Consider the following 19301-nt stretch of genomic DNA (forward strand, 5'->3'; position numbering starts at 1 on the left):
AATGTATCTGAAGAAAGATTTGTCTCCTTTCTTAATGTTCTTCGCTAGAGTTTCTTCCATTTGAAGTTTGGCCTCCCTGACTGCTGTTTTGACCGCTGCAGACTTTGTCCTGTATTCAATGTTTGCTTCTTTTTCCCCCATGCGTTTGTATGAGAGAAATGCTCTTTTCTTCTCTTTGACGAGGTACGAGATCTCATCAGTGAACCATTGGGGTTTCTTTTTTCTTTGCTGTTTGGTTACCGATTTAATGTAGCATTTAGTTGCCTCATGAAGGGTTGATTTCAAGGTTGACCACATAGCTTCCACATTATCAGTTACTTCTTGAACCTGGAGCGTCTGATGGACGAAATTTCCCATGCGTGTGAAGTCTGTGCCCCGGAAATTGAGTACCTTTGTTTTTGTTTGTGACCTAGGGAAGCCTTTCTTAAGGTTAAACCATACCATGTTATGGTCACTGGTGGCTAGCGTTTCTCCCACCGAGACCCCCGAGACGCTTTCCCCGTTCGTAAGTACCAGGTCCAGGATGGCCTGGGCCCTAGTGGGTTCTAGTACCATTTGTTTGAGCCGTACTCCCTTCATGGACGTTAATATCCTCCTGCTATCACAAGTTGTCGCTGAGAGTGTGTTCCAGTCTACATCAGGCATGTTGAAGTCTCCTAACAGAACAACGTCTCCCCGTAAGGTGATATTCTCAATGTCTTCAATTAATTCTGCATCCTTGTCCTCCGATTGTCTTGAAGGTCTGTATACCACACCAAGGTACAGGCATTTTTCTCCGCTTCTGGCCAGGTTTACCCAGATGGATTCCCCAGTATACTTGACATCCGTGATCCTGGTTGTCTTGATGTTCTCTTTGATATAGAGTGCTACCCCTCCTCCTAACTTACCCTCTCTATCTTGTCGAAGCAGGTTGTATCCTGGTATAGTTATATCCCACCCATGAGAGTCTGTGAACCATGTTTCGGATATTGCTACTACGTCTAGGTCTGCTAGGAGAGGTTTGGTGTCAGTGAGGTTCTTTACTAGTTTGAAGAGCATTTTTGTGTCTGGGGCTTCGGTGCCAACTAGTTTGGAATAGTAGGCTTTCCGTTTTTCCTTAAGTTTGAGCTTGTATTGTTTGATTAGGCTTATCTATGCTACTTTGGTTTGTTCTTGGTTTTGTTTTTTCCAGACTCTTTCGAGATGTCTGCAGTGCCTTTTTAGTTGGAGAAGTTCAGTGTCGAACCCATTTGTCGGATGGCCTACAGATTCTGTTTTTTGGTTTTAGTGGAGCTAGCTCATTCAGTGTTGTTTCGCTTAAGGTACGCCAGTGGCATATGAATTCTTTAGGATCTGTAGAGCCTATTGTGGGGTCTATTTTGTCCCAGAATGTGGTGGGTTCGATTTTTTGGCGTGTTTTGAAGGAGGTTTTGTGGGGTTCGGGTTTGTTGTTGTTTTGTGCCCAGTTGATATTGAAGTTATATTTGTAATGGTCTGACCAGAGAAAGGGATGCCAGGCACCGTTAGAGATATGGATATCTGGTGTGAGGGAATTTTGGGTTGTGTATGCTGCAATATCAAGTCGGTGGCCTTTTTCGTGCGTGGGTTGGGGGTTAAGAATTTGGTAGGATAGTGCATTGAGGTATGAGATTAAACCTTCGACTTGTTTAGAGGTGTGGTCTTCTAGGTGTAGATTAATGTCTCCGAGGAGCAAGTTATGTGTTGAGTTTAGAGAGTTCTGGAAGACGAAGTCTTCGAGTTCGTGTTTGGAGGCGTTCCATTTTCCTGGTGTAATGTAGCAAAGAAGGCATGTCAGGGTACCTGTGAGTGTGTGATCGGATATTTGGTAGGCTAGAAGGTCCAGGTGGGGGAGGAGCGTTTATCTAGGACTTTTAGGTTGAGGTTGTTTTTTACTAGGATAGCTAGTCCTCCCCCTCGCTTGTTTTGTCTACAGACTAGTTCTAGTTTGTATCCTTTGGGACAGAATTCGGTTATGCATGGGTCTGAGTCGGAGTTTAGCCAGGTTTCAGCTAAGAAGAGGCAACCTAGTTGGTCTTTAACTAGCCAGTCTTTGATTAGGTCTGCCTTTGGGCTAATTGATCTTATGTTCATGTATGCACAGGCTATTGAGGTAAATTTTGTGTGAGGAGTGGAGATAATCTTTGGATGGAGGAAGTTTCTTGGAAGTGTCCAAGGTTTTTGAGTTATCGTCTTGGGCTTTGGAGGTGGCCTTTTTCCCCAGATGGGGGGAATGCTTTCGTGGGTAGCCGATGGGCAGGATATCAGTATTCTGGGGGAGATAAGTTTCCTGGATGGTTAGACTTGTCTGTAGGTTGCTGTCACAGTTGAGATTGGAGATATATGGTATCCTTCTATTTTCCAGTTTGTTAGGAGCATGGAGAGCAGCAAGAGGACCAGTATGAACCTAGATGTGCGAATTGCCATTTCTTTTATGTTGGTGGCGTTTGTGTGAGAGGAGATTTTTTACCTCTTGATCTTGTTGGATTGGAGCTATAGCAATGCTCTCTTGAGGGTAGTGTGCGGGTCGGAGAGTCGGCTGCTGGTATTGTGGTTTTTCTCAAGATCAACAATTTCTTTTCTTTATTTTGAGTTTAAGTTTGCCTGCTCTTTGGAAATATTTTTTGACTCAAATAAAGAATTAAAGTCGGTGGAGTTTTTTTATGACCTAGGATGTGTCTTCATCTTCAAACTGCTATTTGAAGGTGATATGTCCTAAATCCAACGTGACACTGAGGTCTTTTTCTCCACCTTCTATATAGTCCGCAGTGCTATCCTCATAGTACATCTTATCTTGAATGCGTATTTGGCTTTTTTGATTGTGCAGCATTCAATTGTATATAGTTCTTTTTTTTGTCATAACTTGTAATTTCCTTCATGAATTGTTTTCCTTTATCTTCTTTTAAAGATTGCTTTCTTCCATCAACATGGATGTACAAAAAATGATACAAATGCCAAGTACAACAGTCGTGCTGCTCAGCTTTATAGAGAAAAGATTAAATCACTTGCAACACAGGCAACAAGGAAATATGGCACTGATGTAAGTATTGTGCTTCTATATTAGATATTAATAGGCCTTTTTTAAAGATATAACTACTCTGTTTTTAAAAACTGAATAAGTGGAAGATTACTAGGCAAGGATGAGAGAAGCAGGTGAATCAATGTTTATACAGCTAAGTAAATTTAGTCTCAAAGGTAAATATTAATAGCAAATTTAAAGCAACTGTTTCTGAGAATTTTAAAGCCGCCCCCATGAGAGGGTCATGTGACGCCATGCTCCGAGGAGGTCATGGTTAGCTCCAGCCACCAGCCCACTTAATCCCATCTTTCCTACCTACTTGGCTCTCTCCCGGGGCTCCACTGATTGTGGCACTTACTGTGCTCCGCTTGCGCGTCTGGCCAGTGCCTTTGGGTTTTGGATGGCTTCCAAAAACCTTAGAAAAGAAAAAGATCGGGGCCGCATGCGAGCCCCGCTGGTCCGTTGTCGGCGCCTGCGTGGATGGCAGCTATTACGACTGAGGTAACCGCGGCGGTTCCTCTATTTTGGATGCCCGGTTTCACACCCTGGATTCCAAGCTGGAATGCAGAGCAAACTAGTGGCTGTGGGTCGTGATCTCACCCAGTACCAGCAGCGGGTGAGCGTCCTGGAAGATTGAGTCGGCAGCGTGGTGGAGACTCAGACTGCTTCGAGACGCAGGTTGGAAGTGCTGGAGCAGCACCTGGACGATTTAGAGAATCGCGCTCACCGAAACAACTTGCGCTTTGTGGGTCTTCCAGAGACCTTTCCTGACCCAGACCATTGCGCCTTCTTTGAGCGCTGGCTGCCTGACTCCCTGGAGCTTCCGGAGGAGTTGGGCCCCCTGAGGGTGGAACGCACTCACCGGCTTGGTGCGTGGCGGGAGGGCGCTGTGAGACCATGGGTGATCATTTTGTGAGTTTTGAACTTTGCCCATAAAGAGGCGATGTTGCAAGCGCTTTGGGGAGGCTGCCAGCTGACTTACTAGGTCTCGCCGGGTGCTCTGCTTCCAGGACTATTCCTCAGGAGTGGCCCATCAGCGGAGGAGGTTTAGCCCTATTTGTTCCCACGTATTTGACCGCACATATGGAACCACGGGGTGCAAGGGGAGGTCCACTGATGGATCAAAAACTGGTTGGCAGACAGGAAACAGAGGGTTGGAGTAAAGGGCCATTACTCAGACTGGCAATGGGTCACGAGCGGAGTTCCACAGGGGTCGGTGCTGGAACCGCTACTTTTCAACATATTCATTAACGACCTGGAGGCAAATGAGTTTCAACATAGGGAAGTGCAAAGTCGTACATATAGGGAAAAAAAACCTGATGTTCACTTACAAAATGGGGGGATTAGCGCTAGGGGTGAGCAACCTTGAAAGAGACCTGGGAGTGATGGTAGACACAACATTGAAGGCGTCGGCGCAGTGTGCAACAGCCTCAAAGAAAGCAAACAAAATGTTGGGTATCATTAAGAAGGGTATCACGACCAGAAAGAAGGAAGTCATCCTGCCACTGTATTGTGCTATGGTGCGCCCGCATCTGGAGTACTGTGTTCAATTCTGGTCGCCGTACCTCAAGAAGGACATGGAGGTACTTGAGAGAGTTCAAAGAAGAGCAACTAAGCTAATAAAGGGTATGGAGGACCTCTCATATACTGACAGACTGAAAAGGCTAGGGCTTTTCTCCCTGGAAAAGTGGAGACTTAGAGGAGACATGATAGAAACCTTCAAGATCATGAAGGGCATAGAAAAAATAGACAGGGACAGATTTTTCAAATTAAGGGGATCAACAAGTACAAGGGGGCACTCAGAGAAATTAAAAGGGGAGAAGTTTAGAACAAACGCTAGGAAGTTCTTTTTCACACAGAGGGTGGTGGATTCATGGAACGCGCTACCGGAGGATGTGATAAACAGGAGCACGCTACAGGGGTTCAAAGAAGCTTTGGATAGGTACTTGGAAGACAAAGGGATTGAGGGGTACAGATAGGAGTAGAGGTAGATTATAGGGATGGGATTAGAGGTAAGTTATAAAATTAATCAGGGATCACTGTTCAGGCACTAGGCCTGATGGGCCGCCGCGGGAGCGGACTGCTGAGCAAGATGGACCTCTGGTCTGACTCAGCGGGGGCAACTTCTTATGTTCTTAAGATTCGCTTTGCTCTGTTATATCCAGCGAAGCTGCGACTCACACACAATGGCGCCACCTGCTTCTATGAGATTGTGGCGGAGGCCCAGGATTTCCTTAACCAACTGGAGGATGTGGTAGGCTCCCCAACTTCAACGGCACTGTGATTGGCCTTTTACTCCTGCTTGTTTGACTTTGCTTCCTCCTGGACCGTCACTGCTTCTACCTCTGGTGCTTGCGGCTCCTTACCATCTCTACTTGCTGCTATCTTGCCCTCCACTATTTGTGGGCTTTTGGACCCCATCGGCTCTCCATGAGTCTTGACCTGTGTCCGACTGCCAGACTGGAATCATCTTTGGGTTTGCTTTGCTTTTCCTGTGCCCGTTCACTGAGGCCCGCATCTGTTTTGCTCAACGATAACTTCTCCAGGACCTGCTGATGTGTACTGGGCTTTAGTTGTGGCCAGTGGCTTTTTCTGGGGTCCCTGCACTTTAGTGACTGTCCTCCCTTGTGGTGCCTGGACATTCTTGGCACGCCTTGCACTCTGGCCCGTGCTGTGGACTCCTGACTGGAGACTCCTCCTCGCTTGGTTTGCTTTCCCTCAGCCTGCTGTCTGAGATCCCTCGTTGCCTTCTGCTGTGAGGCCTGCTGCTGGGATGGTCCTTGTGGCTTCTGGTCGACTTTACTGAGCCCTATAGTTGGGCTAGGATGCTGGCTGGGTGGCGGGGTTCTGTTTGTTCAGCGAGTTTGAGGGGGGACATTGTAAGATTTTTTTGGTTGGGGGTTAGCATTGGGTTATGGAATGACCTATATACTGGAAAAGATATCAAAATAAGGTCATAATTCCTTTTTAGGCAGTACAGCTTGTACCTTACTATAATAGTTCAATGTTAGACAGTCTTAGAAAACAAGGGTTGTGTCTCTAACACAGGGGTGTCAAATTCAATCACATAAGGGACCGAAATCTAAAATACAGGCTGTCAGTTTATTTATTAGGTGTCTGTGTGGAACACTGTCAGAGTCTTTGCTAAAATCTAAATCTAAATCACCATATCTAGTGCATGCAGTACAACACCAGAGAAATAGAAACAAATGAATTTCTTCCTGAACAGTGCAAAATATAGACAGCAGATTTAAATTTTCAAAACTATCACATTTCAGTCAGTGAATTGAAAATAAAATAATTTCCCTGCCTTTTTCTGGTGATTTTATTTTTTAATTATGAATCATCTTTTCCCAGTCCCTGGCTGCACTTCCTTTTGTCTGTGCTCTTAACTCTGTTTCCAAGACCTTCTTATCCATTTGCTGATTTTCTCTCCTTCACTTTCTGCCCTACATCCATCTTTGGCATTGACCTTTAACATTCAGCTTTCTTCCATTTTTCTGCTTCCTTCTCAGTCTATTTTTCCATGTCTTCCCCTCCTCTCCATACCATCTCCTCTCTCCTTTTCCTCTATTCCCATCAATCCTAAATAGCATCTCTTCCATCTCTTTTCCCTTCACCGCTCCTCCCATCTTGTGAGAGTGGTGGAGAGCTGGAATGCTCTTTCTGAGGCTGTTATGGGAGAAAACACCCTCCAGGGATTCAAGACAAAGTAAGACAAGTTCCTGCTAAACCTGAATGAACGCAGGTAGGGCTAGTCTCAGGGCATTGGTCTTTGACCTAGGGGCCGCCATGTGAGCGGACTGCTGGGCACGATGGACTGCTGGTCTGACCCAGCAGCGGCAATTCTTATGTTCTTATCTCCTCACTCTCTCCCCCCATCCTGTGTTCTGAAATCTCTGTTTTCCCCCTTCCATGGTCTATCATAATCTTTCTCTCCTTCCCACAGTTTGATATCTCTATCCCTTCCTCCCTTTCCCTCCTTCCCCCTACTGTGGTCTGGCATCTCTCTCTCTCCTCCTTCTTGTTGTCTGCCATCTCTTTCCATCCCCCCTTCCCGCAGTCTGGCATAACTCTCACCTTCCCTCCCTCTTCCTGTGATCCATTTCCCTCCTTCCCTTTCCCCCTTCCCGTGGTCTGCTATCTCTCTCCTCTCCTCACAGTCTATCATATCTATCTCTCCCCCTCCTCCCCTTCCATCCCTGCTCTGCACTGTTGCCCACTATCTTTTTCTCTCTCTTTCTTCTGTTTCTGGCATTATAAGTTCTTCCCCTTCCCCTCTCTCCCAACCGAGCCTCCCCCATTCTACTTAAGAAGCTGGTCCAGGGAGCTTCCCGGCCTGGCATTTCCTCCCCTTTCTATCCATGCTGTTCCAAAGGTTGTCCTCGCCTTCAGTCTTGCAGATACATCCATTTTTGTTGCAGGAGACTGCCAACCTCGGCAGCAATTCTCAACTGCCGCATGCGGCCCTTTTCTGTTTTTTCCTTCTGTGGTCACTCCCCAGTGACACAACTTCCTATTTCTGCCTGGATGAACCGTTTTAATAAGTAGCGGTTGAGAATTGTTGCCAGGGTCGGCAGCCCCAGTAACAAAAATGGATGTGTCTGCAAAACCAGGAGAGGAAGACGTCAGACCGGCATGGATAGAAGGGGATGGACATACCGACCTAGGGGCCCTTCAGGGCCCAGGGCAGCTACCCTATTTGCTCCCCCTTAATGCTGGCCCTGTGCTATGGCACAGTCACTGTGGGTCACATAAAACGACCAGGTGGGCCTTGTGTTTGACACACGTGCTCTAACACACAGTAATCCTGTAAGCACTGAATCAGGCTTTTCTAAAAATGAGAGGCATGAGCGTGCAATTTTTTAAAGAGAGGAGTACAATCTGGCGACTGATATTTAGCTGACATATTATATTTTGGTTAACATATCTTTGTGTAAGAGACATGGTAATGCATCAGCTAAATGTCAGATGTCGGATAGTATTCCTCTCTTAAAAACATTGCATGCTCATGCCTCGTGTTTTTAAAGAAGCATGATTCAGTATTTATAGGCATGCTATGTGTTAGAGATACGACCCTTGTTTAATAAGACTGTATACTGCACACTTACAGTAAGATACCATTTCAAGCTGTACTGCTTAAACAAACTGATACAAAAACATAGAGCTGAAACACATTCATGTCAACCTTTTGAATTTGAATAATAAAGCATCGCAGCACTTTTGGTCATCTTCACTGTGTTGTGCGATTCTCTATTTATCATTCCTAACATTATATGCTTTGGATAGAAGAAAGAAGAGTGAAATAAGTGATATTAGAGAGGGATGGAGAAAGTGTGTGGGGGTGGAGGGAGGAAAGGAAAACTAAAATGGAAAGAAAATTGGGAAAAGGATTTAGGACTGATGAAGCCATAAGTGTAAACCATTATAATAACCTAAAGTTTTATGTTATATTTTCTGTAGAATTATTTCTTATTTGTTAACTAACAGTTAGCCTGTAGTATGATTTAAATGAGGCATTTGCAATAGCCTGAAACATCTTGTTGGCTTAAAACTTTTGGAGCCTTGAGAATGGGCAAATGAATATTACAATCAAAAGAAAAAAAAGTTAGCATTTACCTTCTCACTCCAGCAGAGGGTAGCAGAACACAAAGAAACAATGTTTTAAACAAATTGGGAAAATCAGTTTTGCAAGTTTGTCAGACCACAGTTTCCCATTTCCATTGAAAAATGACAAGGTTATCACTGTAAATACATAGTATTATAATGTAATGAGAATATAGACACTTTAGATCATAATTAAAACAGAAATCTCAATACATTGGTAATGGAGCCACGTGTGAAGGGGTCAAACTAGATTTAGTGCTTACAAACGGGGAAAGTGTTTCTGATGTTACAGCGGGTGATCATCTGGCATCCAGTGATCACTGCATGGTACGGTTTAATATGAAGATGGGTATAGAGAGGGCTCATTCAAAAGCAAAGGTTCTAGACTTTTAAAAAACTAACTTTGTTCGGATGGGGGGTTTATGTCAAGGAATTATTCTCTGGATGGGAACGTCTGGAAGGAGTGGAAATGTGGTGGGCAAAACTGAAAGGAGTGATTATAAGGGCGACAAACCTTTTTGTGAGGCAAGTAAGTAAAAGTAAGAGGAAAAGAAGGCCGCTTTGGTTCTCAAAAGTAGTAGCTGAGAAGGTAAGGAATAAGAGGTTAGCTTTCATAAACTACAAAAGATCGCAGAAAAAGGAAGACAGGCAAAAATATCTGGAAAAGTTAAGAGAGGCTGGTCATGTAGTCAGAAAAGCAAAGATGCAAATAGAAGAAAAAATAGCTGACAGTTAAACGGGGAGTCAAGACATTTTTTAGATATATTAGTGATAGGAAGAAGTGCAAAAGTGGCATTGTGAGACTCAAAGGTGAAGAGGAGGAATATGTAGAAGCTGATAAAGAAAAGGCCAAATTGCTTAACAAATATTTCTGTTCTGTGTTTATGGATGAAGTGCCGGGAGCAGGACCTCAGAAGACAAACATGAATAGAGATGGGGGAGTAATAGACTCTGCTCGATATTCTGAGGGTTGTGTTCGTGAGGAACTAGCTAAAATAAAGATAGACTGACCTTTCAATGAATCTTTAGAGTCGGGAGTGATACCAGAGGACTGGAGAAGCGTGGATGTGGTCCCTCTGCAACATGACATAATCAAGCTCAAGAAATGGGCATTGACATGGCAAATGAGGTTCAACGTGGATAAGTGTAAAGTGATGCATGTCGGTTACAAAAATCTTATGCACGAATACAGGATGTCTGGGGCGGTACTTGGAGAGACCTCCCAGGAAAGAAACTTGAGAGTTCTGATCAACAAGTCGATGAAGGCGTCTGTGCAATGCGCGGTGGCAGTGAAAAGGGCGAACAGAATGCTAGGAATGATAAAGAAGGGGATCACGAACAGATCGGAGAAGGTTATCATGCCTCTGTACCAGGCCATGGTGTACCCTCACCTAGAGTACTGCGTTCAGCACTGGTCAGCGTACATGAAGAAGGACACAATACTACTGGAAAGAGTCCAGAGAAGAGTGACTAAAATGGGTAAGGAGCTAGAGGAGTTGCTGTACAGTGAGAGATTGGAGAAACTAGGCCTCTTCTCCCTTGAAAGGAGGAGACTGAGGGGACATGATCGAAACATTCAAAATACTGAAGGGAATAGACTTAGTAAATAAAACAGATTGTTCACCCTCTCCAAGGTAGGGAGAACGAGAGGGCACTCTCTAAAGTTGAAAGGGGATAGATTCAGTACAAACGTAAGGAAGTTCTTCTTCACCCAGAGAATGGTAGAAAACTGGAACGCTCTTCCGGAGTCTGTTATAGGGGAAGTTGGACAAGCTACTGCTAAACCGGAACGTACGCAGGTGAGGCTGGACTCATTTAGAGCACTGGTCTTTGACCTGAGGGCCGCCGCATGTACGGACTGCTGGGCATGATGGACCACTGGTCTGATCCAGCAGTGGCAATTCTTATGTTCTTATGTTCTCTCCACAAAAGTGGAAGTAAGGAAGAAGTAGGGAATTTCAGGCCGGTAAGTCTGACTTCTGTGGTAACCAAATTAATGGAAACGCTTGTAAAACAGAGAATGGTCAAGTTTCTGGAATCCTGTGGATTATAGGACCGGAGGTAACATGGATTCACTAGAGATAGGTCTTGTCAGACAAATCTGATCAATTTCTTTGACTGGGTGACCAGAGAATTGGATAGAGGATGTGCGCTAGATGTGGACTATTTAGATTTTAGCAAAGCCTTTGAGTGTTCCACACAGACGTCTAATAAATAAACTGAGTGCCCTTGGGATGGGTCCCAAAGTGACAATCTGGGTCAAGAACTGGTTGAGTGGAAGACGACAGAGGGGTAGTGATCAATGGAGATCGCTTTGAGGAAAGGGGTGTTAGCAGTGGTGTGCCTCAAGGTTCTGTTCTTGGGCCTCTTCTTTTTGACATTTTTATAAATGATATTACTGAAGGGTCATAAGAACATAAGAACTGCCGCTACTGGGTCAGACCAGCGGTCCATCATGCCCAGCAGTCCGCTCACACGGCGGCCCTCTGGTTAAAGACCAGCGCCCTGACTAAGATTATGAATAACTTCGGATCGTCTGCAAATTTAATCACAGATGTTGAAGAGCACAGGTCCAAGCACAGAGCCCTGCGGCACCCCACTGGTGACGCTTTTCCAGTCCGAGTAATGTCCATTTATCCCCACTCTCTGTTTCCTATGCTCCAGCCAGTTTTAAATCCACATGAGTATTTCACCCTCGATTCCATGGCTCGCAATTTTCCGAAGTAGTCGTTCATGTGGAACCTTGTCAAACACCTTCTGAAAGTCCAGATACACAATGTCGACCAGGTAGCCCTTGTCTATCTGCTTGTTCACTCCCTCGAAGAAGTGCAGCAAGTTTGTCAAACAAGATCTGCCTTTGCTGAAACTGTGCTGGCTTGTCCTCATCAGATCATGTCCGTCAAGATGATCAGCGCTTCTACCATCTTTCCTGGTATCGAGGTCAGACTCACCGGTCTATAGTTTCCTTGGTCTCCCCTCAAACCTTTCTTAAAGATCGGCGTAACATTTGCCACCTTCCAGTCTTCCGGAATCTTTCCCGTTTTGATTGACAGATTGGCTATTAGTTGAAGCAGTCCTGCTATGGTCCCTTTCAGTTCCTTGATAACCCTCAGATGGATGCCATCCGGTCCCGGGGATTTATCGCTCTTGAGCCTATCAATCAGCCTGCATACCTCTTCTAAACTGACCGTCAACCCTGTCAGTTTCCCATTTTCACTTCCAGCATATAGCCTGATGGGTTCCAGTACGCTGTGTATATCCTCTTTGGTAAATAGTCTGTCGGCGATAGCCTTGCCCTCCCTTATTGCTCCCTTTTATTCCTTGGTCATCCAACGGTCCCACTGCCTCCTTCGTGGGTCGTTTCCCTGTAATATATCGAAAGAACGGCTTGAAGTTTTTCGCCTCCTTGGCTATTTTTCCCTCGTAGTCTCTTTTATCCCCTTTCACTGCCTTATGGCAGCTGCGTTGATGTTGTTTGTGCTTATGAAGTTGGGGGGGAGTGTGTGGCGCAGTGGTTAAAGCTACAGCCTCAGCACCCTGGGGTTGTGGGTTCAAACCCACGCTGCTCCTTGTGACCCTGGGCAAGTCACTTAATCCTCCCATTGCCCCAGGTACATTAGGTAGATTGTGAACCCGCCGGGACAGACAGGGAAAAATGCTTGAGTACCTGAATAAATTCATGTAAACCGTTCTGAACTCCCCTGGGAGAACGGTATAGAAAATTGAATAAATAAAATAAATAAATAAAATAAATCTCTTAGTAACTTGAATAAGCGATTCATCAAATACAAATAGAAACTTGAAACTTATTCCAGTTTTCGTCTTGTTTTTGATCTTTTCCATTCCTTAAATGAGGTATTTTTTGTCTCTGATCGCTTCCTTAACCTCTGTAGTGAGCCATGCCGGTTCTTTGTTCTTTTTCCTCTTTGATTCCTTGTTGATACGCATTATATATAGATTTTGTGCCTCGGTGACTGTATCTTTAAAAAGAGACCAAGCTTGCTCTAGCGTCTTCACAGTGTTTATCTTCTTTTTAATCTTCTTCCCCACCCCTTCTTCTCATCCCTTCATAATTTCCTTTTCGGAAGTTTAGTGCCGTGGCCATCGTTCTGGACTGATGTTTTTTGTCCCTGTTTCCAAGTTGAAGCAGATCATATTGTGATCGCTGTTTCCCAGCGTGCCTTCTACTTCTACATCCTGTGCCGGTCCTCGCAGCCCATTTAGAATTAAGTCCAGAATTGCGTTTCCTCTTGTGTTTTCCTTTACAGTTGCGTTTAATCTCATCCGTCGTTTCTTCATCAATTTCTTCCGACTGCCCTGGGGGTTGGTAGTAGATGCCTATCCTTGTTTCCGGTCCATTTGTTCCTGGAATTTTGACCCATAGAGACTCTAACCTATTGTCTGTTGTAGCATGTTCTCTCCAGTAGATTCAATTCCCTCTTTGACATATATGGCAATGCCTCCTCCTTTTTGGGTCACTCTGTGGTATAGTTTGTATCCCGGTAGCACCGTGTCCCAGACGTTTTCATCAGTCCACCATGCTTCTGTGATGCCGATGATGTCAACGTTATCCTTTTGTGCCACAGCTTCTAATTCACCCATCTTATTTCTAAGGCTCCTTGCATTTGTGTACATACACTTGAGTTTGCAGCTTGTTCCCTTCTTTCGTGCCTTTCCCTCTTGTGTCCCTTTTGGTCATAGGGTAAAATTTACCCCTTTGTGGATGATACCAAAATCTGCAATGGAGAACATAAGAACATAAACAGTGCCTCTGCTGGGTCAGACCAGAGGTCCATCATGCCCAGCAGTCCGCTCATGCGGCGGCCTATCAGGTCCAGGACCTGTATAGTAATCCATCTATACCCTTCTATCTCCCTTTTTTTTTTTTTTTTCCCAGGAAATCATCCAATCCCTTCTTAAACCCCAATACCATACTCTATCCTATCACACCCTCTGGAAGCGCATTCCAGGCATCCACCATCCTTTGGGTGAAGAAGAGCTTCCTAGCATTGGTTCTGAATCTGTCCCCTCTCAATTTTTTCAAAATGCCCTCTCGTTCTTGTAGTTTTCGAAAGTTTGAAGAATCTGTCCCTCTCAACTTTCTCTATGCCCTTCATGATCTTGTAAGTCTTTATCATGTCCCCTCTAAGCCTCCTCTTTTCCAGGGAAAAGAGCCCCAATTTCTCTAATCTTTCAGCATATGAAAGATTTTCCATACCTTTTATCAATCGCATCGCTCTTTTCTGAACCCTCTCAAGTATCGCCATATCCTTCTTAAGGTACGGCTACCAATATTGGATGCAGTACTCCAGGTGCGGGTGCACCATCACCCAATACGACAGGATAACTTCTTTCGTTGTAGTTGTAATACCTTTCATGATAATAACTAGCATTCTATTCGCCTTTTTAGAGGCTGCTGCGCACTGTGCTGATGGCTTCGTTGTCCTTTCCACCATCACCTCCAAGTCATTTTCTAGGGTACTTTCACCCATTACTAGCCTTCCCATCGTATAGCTGTACTTCGGGTTTCCATTTTCTACATGCAAGACTTTACATTTCTCTACATTAAACTTCATCTGCCATTTCGTCGCCCATTCTTCTAGTTTGTTCAGGTCCCTTTGCAAATCCTCACAGTCCTCTTTGGTCCCAACTCCACTAAATAGTTTAGTGTCGACTGTGAATTTTATTACTTCGCACTTCGTCCCTGTTTCTAGATCATTTATAAATACATTGAACAGCAGCGGTCCAAATACCGACTCCTGCGGAACACCACTCATGACCCTCCTCCAGTCAGAATAGTGGCCCTTTACATGAAGAATGACCTAGCGAAGCTTGAAGAATGGTATGAAATTTGGCAGGTAAAATTTAATGCTAAGAAATGCAAGGTCATGCATTTGGGCTGCAAAAACCAGAGGGAATGCTACAGTTTAGGGGGTGAAGAACATGTGCACCACAGAAGAGCGGGACTTGGGTGTGATTGTATGTGATGATCTTAAGGTGACCAAACAGGTTGAAAAGGTGACGGTGAAAGCTAGAAGGATGCTAGAGTGCTTAGGGAGGGGTATGACCAGTAGGAAAAAGGAGGTTTTGATGCCTCTGTATAAGACTTTGGTGAGACCTTATTTAGAATATTGTGTACAATTCTGGAGGCTGTACCTTCAAAAGATATAAAAACAATGGAGTCGGTCCAGAGGAAGGCCACTAAAATGGTGTGTGGTCTTCGTCATAAGCCTTATGGGGACAGACTTAAAGATCTCAATCTGTATACTTTAGAGGAAAGGTGGGAGAGGGGAGATGTGATAGATGTTTAAATACCTACGTGGTGTAAATGCGAGTGAGTTGAGTCTCTTTCATTTGAAAACAAGCTCTGGAATGAGAGGGCCTAGGTTGAAATTAAGAAGTGAAAAGCTCAGGAGTAATCTAATGAAATATTTTTTTTACAGAACGGGTGGTTGATGCGTGGAACAGTCTCCCAGTAGAGGTGGTGGAGACAGAGACTGTGTCTAAAATCAAGAAAGCCTTGGATAGGCACGTGGTTTTCTCTTAGAGAAAGGAAGAGATAATTGTTAATGTGGATGGGCAGACTGGATGAGCCATTTGGTCTTTATCTACTATCATGTTTCTATGTTTCTTCCACCTCCTCTTGAACTACACAAGAAAAGCGATCTAGACAGCAGAGATCTCAGAAATCACAACCTCAATCTCAACAAAAATCTCAACTGTCGTTTTGACTTCGTTCTAGAGAGCCTAGCCAATATTCCACAGCCCTCATCACAGTCTCTCCCTATAGAGGGTCATCTTATTTCTACCATCGATGGGCCTTTATAACAGACCATTGAGTCCTCAAAGTAGTGAAGACAGGGTTATGCTCTTCAGTTTCAGAAAAATTTTCAGTTCCCATCAGAAAGCTCTCCTTCTCCAAGAGCTCTCGGTCCTCCTCCCATTCAGTGCTATCAAACAAGTATATCTCCTAGAGAGGGGCTGAGGGTTCTACTCATACTGAAAAAGACTAGAGGACTCGGTCCAATTCTGGACCTCCGTTCTGCCAACAAATATTTAGTGAAGGAAAAGTTTCACATGCTCTCTCTGGGAACCCCGTTATAATTGTTAGAGAACAATTGGCTTTGATCTCTAGATCTCAAAGAAACTTACACACTTATTCCCATAATGCCAGTACATAGAAAATACCTGCACTTTCGAGTAGGATCATGCCATTCCAGTACAAAGTTCTTCCATTTGGACTGGCATTGGCACCAGAGTAGTCACTTGCTTAGTGATAGTAGCTGCAATCCTCTGCTCTTGCAGCTTCCATGTCTTCCTCTATCTAGACCAGTGTTCTTCAACCACCGGTCCATGGACCAGTGCCGGTCCAAAGACATTTCCTGCTGGTCCACAGGTCCAGCACGTGCATCAGGCCCAAAACAGTGTTCTTCAACCACCGGTCCACGGTGCGATTGATGCGGCGTTATCTTCGAGCCAGCTCCCTCTTCCTAACTGATTCAGTGCACAAAGTCATGGGCAGTGGCTCCTACGGGCATCCTGCACCTGAACCGGAAGCCTTCTCTCTGACGTTGCAACGTCAAAGGGAAGGCTTCCAGATGAGGCAAGGGACGTGCAAGGTGCAATTAGTACTATTATGGGGGCGGGGTCTGGGATGGAGATTGGGTAGAGATGGGTGGGGTCTGGCCCACGACTTAGCCCAGTGTTCTTCAACAGCCGGTCCACGGAATAATTCTTTTATTTCTGCCGGTCCATAGGTGTAAAAAGGTTGAAAAACACTGATCTAGACAACTGGTTCATCAAGACTCCCAACACCTCTTCAAGCTTACCAGACCATAACTGCAATAAGACAGCTATTAGAATGTCTAGGATTTGCAGTCAGCTATCAGAAATCCTATCTACAGATGACCCAAACTCTAGATTTCATAGGGGCTCTTTTTGCAAGACAAGCAGGCAGCATATTCTCAACATATAGGTGATGTCATCCACGGAGCCCCGATGCAGACAGCTTCACAAGTAGACTTGCTTGAAGAACTTTAAGAAAGTTCGTAACTGCCACACTGCACATGCGCAAGTGCCTTCCTGCCCGAGGTAGGGTGCGCATCTCCTCAGCATCTCCTCAGTTCTAAGTTTTCCATGGAGCCATGAAGCCCTTGTTTCAAGGTTCTGCACGAGAGATAATTCTAAACTTGTGCCTTCTCTCACCGCGGCTTGTGTAATTTCTTTACAGGGTTTCTGTGTTGTTTGTGCGTTTGATTAAAAAAATATATATATATATTTTTTTCCCGTTCGTGTCACGGTGGGGCCTACTCCGCAGCCTTAGCCTGTGGGCTTCGATTTTGAAGCGGCCGTGTTTCATTCCATGTCCTGGCTAGTCACAGGGTTCAAGAAGTGTAGCCGGTTTCAACGTGCGATCTCCATCACTGACCTACACAAGTGGTGTGTACAAGTGTTTAGGACCTGATCATCGTCCGGAGTTGTGCGACCACTGTGCTATATTTCAAAATTGAGCCCTTAAACTTCATCGAGTCCAGATTGAAAAAATATTTGGGGGAATTGATCAGCCTCTACCTAAGATTGAAAAATATTTGGGGGAATGGATCAGCCTCTACCTAAGGCCTCGACCACGATTCCGGGCCCTGACCTCAACTCCAGCAAAGTCTTCTAAGGGGCAAAAGCCTTTAACCTTGATCTCGCTCAAAGCTTCCTCGATGGGGAAATCTTCGTCTTTGGAGAAATCAGCTAAATCTTCTCCTGAGGTGTCATTATCCTCACTGTCTCCCTCAGGTAAGATAGCTAAGCCAACCCCTCCGGACATGCCACCCTTAGAACCGATGGGTCCGAAGCTACCCAGGAAATGTGTCTCAAAATCGAAGCAACACTCTTCCTCAAGGTTGTCTTCCTCGGAGTCCATAGCCACACCAATTGTACCAGGTCCAGTGGTCTTGGTGTTGGCTTTGCAGAATATGTTGGAAACTATTCTGCATCAGGAGTTTGGTAACATGCTTGCCAAATTAACTCCTGCCTCGACTCTGCTTCCTGCAGTTCAGCCTGAGCACTCAGCAGTATTGCAAGAAGTTGAGTCCTTGAGAGTGCCTCGAGCTGAATCTATACACACTGTGCAAGGCTGAGTCCTTGAGAGTGCCTTGTGCTCAATCTACACACTCTAAACAAGGAATCGAGTCCTTCAGAGTGCCTTGAGATACCTTTACACAAGGAGCTGAGTCCATATCAGTGTTTCGACGTCGATCTCCGATTTCAGTCCTACCTCTTCACATAAGGCGTTGCCCTTTTCAAGGCACATGACGAGGACTCCTCGATATTCATCTTCGAGGCTGGATCTGACTCAATCACGGGACCGTGATTTGAAGCATAGTTTTCCACATCATTTGTCGAGGCATTCATCGAGGCCCAAGGCTGCCCTGTGAACTTCAAAAAGCTAAGATGCTCAACATTTCATATTCTGCTCTTTTCACTGGTTTTCAGCATTATATCTGTTTAATTTCTCTTCTCCTCCCTGTGTCTTACTTAAAAAAAAAAAAAAAAAGCACAAAAAAATAAACCCTTCTCTTTCCTCTGTTAAATCTTATTTTCTCTTCCTCTTCATAAGAATAAGAGTAAGACTTTATTAACTCTAATTAAATCCTGGTGCCTGTGGCTGAGGGTGACTAAAGTAGGGAAAATCCTGTTATAAATCCTGTGTTTTAGGGTAGTCACTGATTTGTTATAGAACCTGCATTTTTTTTTTTAAAATACTGTGTTTTAGGTGGTATAGAGCCTGTATTTCTGACTTACTAGTTTTTAGCCATTGTGTCTGCTGATTAGGTAGAGAAGGGAGGGGCTCTGATTTACTTCAAAGGTTAACTGCATTATCTTTGGGACAGTGCTGTGAACAAGGCTGCCCTGTGAACTTCTAAAAGCTAAATTGCTCAACATTTCATATTCTGCTCTTTTCACTGGTTTTCAGCATTATATCTGCTTAATTTCTCTTCTCCTCCCTGTGTCTTACTTAAAAAAAACAACACAAAAACACAAAAAAATAAACCCTTGTCTTTCCTTTGTTAAATCGTATTTCCTCTTTCCCTCTCCCTTCATAGGAATAAGGGTAAGACTTATAGTCCCACCAAACCCAGGGACCACTTTTCATATATAGAGACCCAAATAATCAGGACTACTCAAATCAAGTCACTTCACAATCAATCAAGATGACCTTTATTCTATGCAATCACTGTGGTGCTTTAATTCCAAGAAATACTATTTGGAGGCTTAAGGCTTGCCCCATCTGTTTTCAATTTGCTAGTATTAAGGAGACGCTCTGTAAACATAAACAGGAATTGAATACAATTAAAGCAGCTTCCATCACTCAACAAAATCATACCAACTTGCTACCTCTACCTCAAAAAAAATAAAACAGCCCAGGAATAAATGGGTCACAGTAGGCTCAGGAAGACTGCGACATGTAACACAGAAACATCCACCTTCACAAATATTACCACTACAGAATTCCTTCACTCCACTTGTGCACTGCGATACTCAAGAAAACAGAAGGGAGGTGGGACTGGAACCAATGAAGGTAACTCAAGAGAACAAGCGCACCCTAAGCACAAATAAAAAAGCCAAAAACAGAAAACTATTACTGTTGGGGAATTCCATCATCAGAAGCATTAACCTTGGAATA

At 44.5% G+C, this 19301-nt stretch overlaps 1 protein-coding gene across 3 annotated transcripts in view; it reads left to right on the forward strand.

Moving 5' to 3' along the window:
- ARFGAP3 (ADP ribosylation factor GTPase activating protein 3) overlaps positions 1-19301 on the forward strand; it is a 325192-nt gene that overhangs the window by 54414 nt on the left and 251477 nt on the right. For all 3 annotated transcript variants that reach the window (XM_033953138.1, XM_033953136.1, XM_033953137.1), the window contains exon 4: positions 2906-3037. In XM_033953138.1, the coding sequence (XP_033809029.1) occupies positions 2906-3037 (132 nt within the window). The remainder of the gene's footprint in view (positions 1-2905; positions 3038-19301) is intronic.

This window comes from Geotrypetes seraphini, chromosome 7 (genome assembly GCF_902459505.1).
Source record: "Geotrypetes seraphini chromosome 7, aGeoSer1.1, whole genome shotgun sequence".
Lineage (NCBI taxonomy): Eukaryota > Metazoa > Chordata > Amphibia > Gymnophiona > Dermophiidae > Geotrypetes > Geotrypetes seraphini.